Raw genomic sequence first — 6,342 nt, forward strand, 5'->3', positions numbered from 1 at the left:
GTAAAAGACAACATTTTCGGAAGATTAATTAATTAATTAAGTGGAGATGGTCCTCTTGTCTCCATAACTTTCTATTTTGCTAATTGGCTGATGTCAAGTGTTGATGTTGCTGATTGGCGGCTTGCTGGCATGTCATTCCTCCTGGCAGTGGCAGGTACTTCCTGATGCCACATGCCGATTAAAAAGCTAATATATGATATATTTTACAAAATTGTGTTCTTAACATATCTCAAGGTACAATATAAAGGAAAAATGTCGATAACATATTTCTGTTTTTATAGAAGCCTGACAAGATGGACCCTGAAAGCTCCATAAGAAAAGGTATTTCCTAGTATTTTATACCAAAGTGTGTGTGTGTGTGTCTGTGTGGGGGCTACTTTATACTTATATAGCTATGTCAGGGCCTACTGGTTAGCCAATATGTTAGAAAGGATAGCCTAATTATTAATACAACAGACATGTTCTTATTATCCAAAGAATGTACCGATACATTGCCAATCATGAAACCGTATTTGATCTGGCCAGATTTAATCTGATCAAATACAATAAAAAATGTCCAACTGGTCAATTATTTAAGGTTAACTGATTGATGAAATTAAATAGAAAATGTTCAAATGTAGGAACAATGGGCCTCATTCCTGAACGCAGTTAAGAAGAATTTAAGAAGGAATTTCTTCTGAACTCCACTTACGATGTTTTTTGGCATTCATGAAAGTTTTCTCATCTGGGATTTGTTCTGAACTTCAGAAGACTTTCAGAACGCGAAATAGCAGTCGTAAATCGGCCAGTTTTCTCAAATGCGATTCCTCAAAAAACCACAAGATGCCGCACTTGGCCGCTCCGTGTTAGAAGTGTTAAGGGCTGAATTTGTGAGAAATCGTTGGTGATTGCGTTAACGTTAACTCTACAAATATTCTCGGATTTAAATAATTATAATAATAATAAATATGAGAATATTTGTATCATTAACAATTACGTTTCACATTATACGTATATATTTTAGTCATGATTCTACGAGGCATCGTGATGTCCTAAAATAAATAAAAGGACTACACAAACACTGCAAATGTAAGTGAATAAATAAATAAGCACTTAAATCAATCGCGTTGATATAGCCATTGTGGAATAGAATGGACACATCTACATCCTGCAACAGTACCTCCACCTCTGCACCGGTGAAGTTAGATCTGCGTTTACTCGACCGGTACTTGCTTTCCGCTTTGACATGACTCGCTTTACGATTCCGACTGCACACGTCACTACGGTTGCGTGCCCTTATAAGGAGCTGGCGGGGCGTGTATGTATGCAAATCCAGGTGCACGAGAACGCGCTTTCAATTTAAGAAAACTCTTCTGGGGGAGCACAGCTCAGAACACTTCTGCTGCGTAGGAACACATTTTCAAGTGTTCATGAATTTGGCAAAGGTCTTTTTCTTATGTTGTTTTTCCGAAGTCCGTAAGAAACATTTCAGAAGAAACTTCAGAAAATGTTCAAGAATGAGGCCCAATGTTAAAGAAAAGCTATGCAACAGCTGATGGGTGTCAGCTTTTGGGCTGCTTAAGAATTTCTGTCCAAATATGGAAGCTAGTAGACCTGTAATCAAACATTTCATTTTAGGAAAAAAGCAGTTGGCATCTACCAGGAGTTGCAATAGGTCTCCTTTTGACATGTAAGTATCACAATTCAGTTTTTAAGAATATGACTCACTAAGACCAACAAGATTAGCTCGCCCCCTAACCTATATTTCAGCATTGATGCCCCTTCAATAGAGTATGCTGTTGGAAGGACGCATTCAACTAACTAAATTCATGAGTTGTCACACTATGTAAGAATGTCTACACATATAGATATATAGTTATTCACATTATTGCATTTATATTCACTTAAATACACACTACAGCGATTCTCCTCTGAAATACAGATGAGGATGAGAACATAATCTAACTCTTTATCCTGCATATGTGAACAGATATTTTCATAAAATGGTGCATGATTACTGTCATCCTAACAGCACAAAAAAAAAATGTCTGTTCAATTACATGAACGGAAATTACCTTAAACATGTTTCTGTGGAATATTGAGCATATTCTAAGTTGTACTAATACAATAAATCTCTTCCAGAGAACCTTTCCCCATAAGTAAACTGATTGAGGAACAACTGCTAATAAAACCAGGCCTCCCAGAAAATTATTTGCTTCCGACAAAGAAGACTAGCATTGATGGAAAATCAGCTGTCAGAAGATGGACCTTTGGAAAAAGAGATGAGAGTAAAAGTACTAAAACCATCCTTATAGTTGGAGAAACAGGAACAGGGAAAAGTACTCTGATCAACACCATGGTCAACTTCATGTTAGGGGTCAGATGGGAGGACAGAATTTGGTTTCAGATCACGGAGGAGGATGCAAGATCCCAGGCAAAATCTCAAACTTCTGCCATCACAGTTTATGAGCTGTTTCTGGAAACAAGTTCTTCATGTCTGAGAATTATTGACACTCCAGGATATGGAGATACCGGTGGCAGGGAGTCTGATCAACAGATTGCAGAGCACTTGAACGTGTTGTTCAGATCTGAAGATGGCATTCATGAAATTGACGCTGTGGGTCTTGTCGTCAAAGCAAGTCAGAATCGCCTTACTGACTTTCAGCATTATATCTTTGATGCAGTTCTCTCACTGTTTGGTAAAGATATTGAGAGGAACATAGTGACGTTCATCACACACTCAGATGGCCTGCCTGCTGCCAACGTCATTAATGCCCTCAAGGATGCAGAAGTGCCTTGTGCCAAAGATACCAGAGGAAAACCCCTTCATTTCATGTTCAACAACCGACAAAATGAGACCTATGAGGAGGATCAAGAGGTTGCCTACCAGGGTTTTTGGAACTTAGGATACAGAAGTGTGGAGAAGTTCTTCAGTAATCTGGAAGAATTTAACAGAGTAGACCTACAGATGACAGTAGGTGTTCTAAGAGACCGCAAAATACTGGAAGCCTGTGTCCACAACCTGCAAGATGCCATCGAGATGGAGGAACTGAAACAGAATGAGCTGAAGCAGACTCAAACAGTCCTGGACCAAAATAGAGGGAAATATGAGAAAAAAGTCATGGCCAAAGACTTCACCTATGAGGTTGAGGAGCCTTGCAGAGTCGAGAAACCAATCCCGGTTTCAAAATGGAAATTGACTGGGCAAGCAATGTGCTGCACCGTCTGTAAGGAGAACTGCCACTATCCAGGCTGCTGGTGGGTCAGAGACAACTCCTGGTGTAGCGTCATGGAAAACTACTTTTGCAAGACGTGTACCGGGAAGTGCCATTTCTCTGTCCATGTCAAATGGAACCAGACTTACCATTCTTCAACTAAAAAGGTTAGGAAGACTGCTGATGATTTGAAAGATGCGTATGAAAAGGAAGAGGAAAGTAAGACAGCACTCCTTAACACAAAGATTAAGATGTGTAATTTGTTGGAGGAAGCCTACCAATGCATCATGGAACTGCAAGAGATGGCTCTGAAGAAGGTAGCTTTGTCCACTGATGTTTATCTGGGCGTAATTAAGAAGATGGAAGAGGCAGGAGAGGATACAGACCAGCCACAAGAAAGTAGACTGGAGATGAAGATCAAAGCTCAGACGCTGAAAGAAATAAAGGAGGCTTCACACAAGAAGGAGGGAGGGCTGGTCTTGCCAAAGTGTCAGGTAAATAGAATTCTTAACTCCATTGCTTTTTAGAAATGCTCATACTCCTATTAATGGTCATAATGCAACAGATTCAACTAATTCATTTACTCTGCTTCAGTGCCAGCTGTTGATGTTTTCTTCTTCTCTTTTGGTCATGTTCACTGTGCCAGTCAAGTGTTAACAAGGTTATATGAATGACTGTATTTTGAGATTGACCATCAATAACAAAGTATTCAGTGACAAATTTGAAAAAGACCCATTTTACCAAACCTCAGCCTGTCTGCATTGCAGTTGCACTTCAATAACTACTTGGTAAAAAACACAATTATGTCATGTTAAATTCATCAGGCAGACCAAGACCCCTCAGCTCAGATGTTTGTATTTTAAGTTCAGTAATATGATGCAGGACATGACAATGCAATGCTGGTTTTGATGGCCTGTGAATGTATGCTATTTGAGCAGTTTTTACATGTGGAGAGTATATAAATGTCATTTTTAAATGTCAAATCATTTTAATTATACACTTTAATGAGTTTAATTATACACTTGTTTCTGAATACTGATAATGTATATAAACCAGACAAAAGAAAACTGTGAATGAAAAATAGTCACATAACATTATAACTGTAGAAAGATAAAATGCATGTTTTTTTCCATATTTTATTTGCAGGGGGCTGCAGCTTTGTCATGCAGCAGTTAGGTGAGTTAGAAATAGGCATCATGGACACATATTAGTACTCTGGACTCTGGACTGATCTTTTTTTAAAGATTTATTTTGGGCTTTTTATGCTTTTATTTGGACAGGAGAGTGAAGTTGTATGACAGGAAACGAGGCGGAGAAGAGGTGGGGAATGGACCGGGAAACGACATCAGGCCTGACTTGAACCTGTGTCCCCGCGGTCAATGAAGCCTGTAAATGGGGGGCTTATCGGCTTGCGCCACCGTGCCCCCCAACTCTATTGATCTTTTGACTGTGAATAATATGACTTCTGGTGTATTATTGTGCACACATATTTTCATGACACAACTGCATTTCCTGCATGAGAGGGTCCATCAGAGCGGTGTTGAGTGACCAGTTGTCATTAGCAATCCAGCTGCGTGCCAGTTCCTGCATGACCGCATCTATATTCTCTGTCTTGTCTTTTTTACCTTCATTATGGATGCACATTATTTTTATTTTTCCTTTACTTGGACAGAGTAACTATGAGAGCTGCTAAGAAGTGGTTCATAATTATGTGAGGCAGTTTATAATTATGAGAGCTTTCTATACCTATAACAACTTGTAAAATGGGGTTTAATCAAGGTATTGTTGTGATCATGTGCCATAATGTCAAAGATATTGGACCTCATTCTCGAACGCAGTAAGAAAAAATTCTTTTAAACTCCACTTACGAAGTTCCCGGGACAATTCTGGCATTCATGAAAGTTTTTTTATCTGGGATTCGTTCTTAGCTAAGAACAGAATTTAAGAACGCTAAATAGCAGTCGGAAATCGATTGGAGTGCGCCCATGTTCTTAAAGGCTGAATTTGTGAGAAATCGTTGGTGATTGCGTTCACATCAATTCTACAGACATACTCAGATTTAAATAATTATAATAATAAGAAATACGAGAATATTTGTATCATTAACAATTATGTTTCACGTTTAAAGTCATGATTCTACGAGGCATTGTGATGTCCTAAAATAAATAAAAGCACTACACGAACACTGCAAATGACAGTGAATAAATAAATAAGCACTAAACTCAATCGCGTGGATATAGCCATAGTGTAATAAAATGGACACATCTACATTCTGCAACAGTACCTCCACCTCTGCACCAGTGAAGTTAGGTCTGCGTTTACTTGACCAGTGCTCGCTTTCCGCTTTGACATGATTTTGATCAGTCTCAAGTTGCTTTCGTGTTGCTTGTGGATTCTGTGGATTCTGCACACGGCTCTATTGTTGCATTCCCTTATCAGGAGCTAGCAGGGTGTTTATGTATGCAGATTCAGGTGTACGAGAACGTGTGTTCAATTTAACAATCAGTGTACAGCTAAGAACACATTGGCGGTTTAAGAACACATTTCCATGCGTTCATGAATCCGGTGGGGATCTTTCTTAGGTTGGTCTTCGTAAGAAGATATTTAAAAAGACACTTAAGAAAACGTTTGAGAATAAGGTCCATTGTTTCCCTATGAGTTTAGGGCAATGACACTGAAATTGCAATTGTAAATATTAATTTATGTTGAAAAGATATAAAAGCAATTATTTCAAGATCCTGGTCAACGAAGGACAACCTTTTGTGTCATGGGTCTCTGTACACCTGTGACGTCAGCATTAATACAGAAGGATACGTACAATATTTGGAGCAAGGTGGTGGTGGTGGTGGTAATCTGTGTGTGAAGAAAATCAACCAATCAGTATAACCACCATGGTAGTCTGACAAACTACTGAAATGATTTACACTATTGAAATGAATTACATTATGTGCACTCTATGTTTAAACGTATATCAAGTATAGCAAACACAACTGATGTGTGAAATGAATTATGTTGGGCTTGGAAGTAGGTGCATCAGGGGAACTATCCACATGTCTAATGGGAGCTCCCCACTTGTCTCTCAGAGGCTATTCATTCTTAACCTGGGGCCCTTCCTGTTTTTCTCTACTGAGCTACTCTCTAGTATCCC

At 38.9% G+C, this 6,342-nt stretch overlaps 1 protein-coding gene across 1 annotated transcript; it reads left to right on the top strand.

The window, feature by feature from the left end:
- Positions 1-290: 290 nt before the first annotated feature.
- LOC105913341 lies at positions 291-5,048 on the top strand. Its single transcript, XM_031571229.2, has 5 exons — positions 291-321; positions 1,618-1,669; positions 2,122-3,688; positions 4,341-4,370; positions 4,475-5,048. The coding sequence occupies exons 1-4, from the start codon at positions 294-296 to the stop codon at positions 4,368-4,370; spliced, it is 1,677 nt and encodes a 558-aa protein (XP_031427089.1). The 5' UTR covers positions 291-293; the 3' UTR covers positions 4,475-5,048.
- Positions 5,049-6,342: the final 1,294 nt, after the last annotated feature.

This window comes from Clupea harengus, chromosome 8, assembly GCF_900700415.2.
Source record: "Clupea harengus chromosome 8, Ch_v2.0.2, whole genome shotgun sequence".
In the NCBI taxonomy this organism is placed as follows: Eukaryota; Metazoa; Chordata; class Actinopteri; order Clupeiformes; family Clupeidae; genus Clupea; species Clupea harengus.

Coding starts and splice junctions, on each gene's coding strand:
- LOC105913341 (XM_031571229.2), top strand. CDS start 294: ATGGACCCTGAAAGCTCCATAAGAAAAG. Junction 322..1,617: donor TGAAAGCTCCATAAGAAAAG/GTATTTCCTAGT, acceptor ATTTCATTTTAG/GAAAAAAGCAGTTGGCATCT. Junction 3,689..4,340: donor TGGTCTTGCCAAAGTGTCAG/GTAAATAGAATT, acceptor TTTTATTTGCAG/GGGGCTGCAGCTTTGTCATG.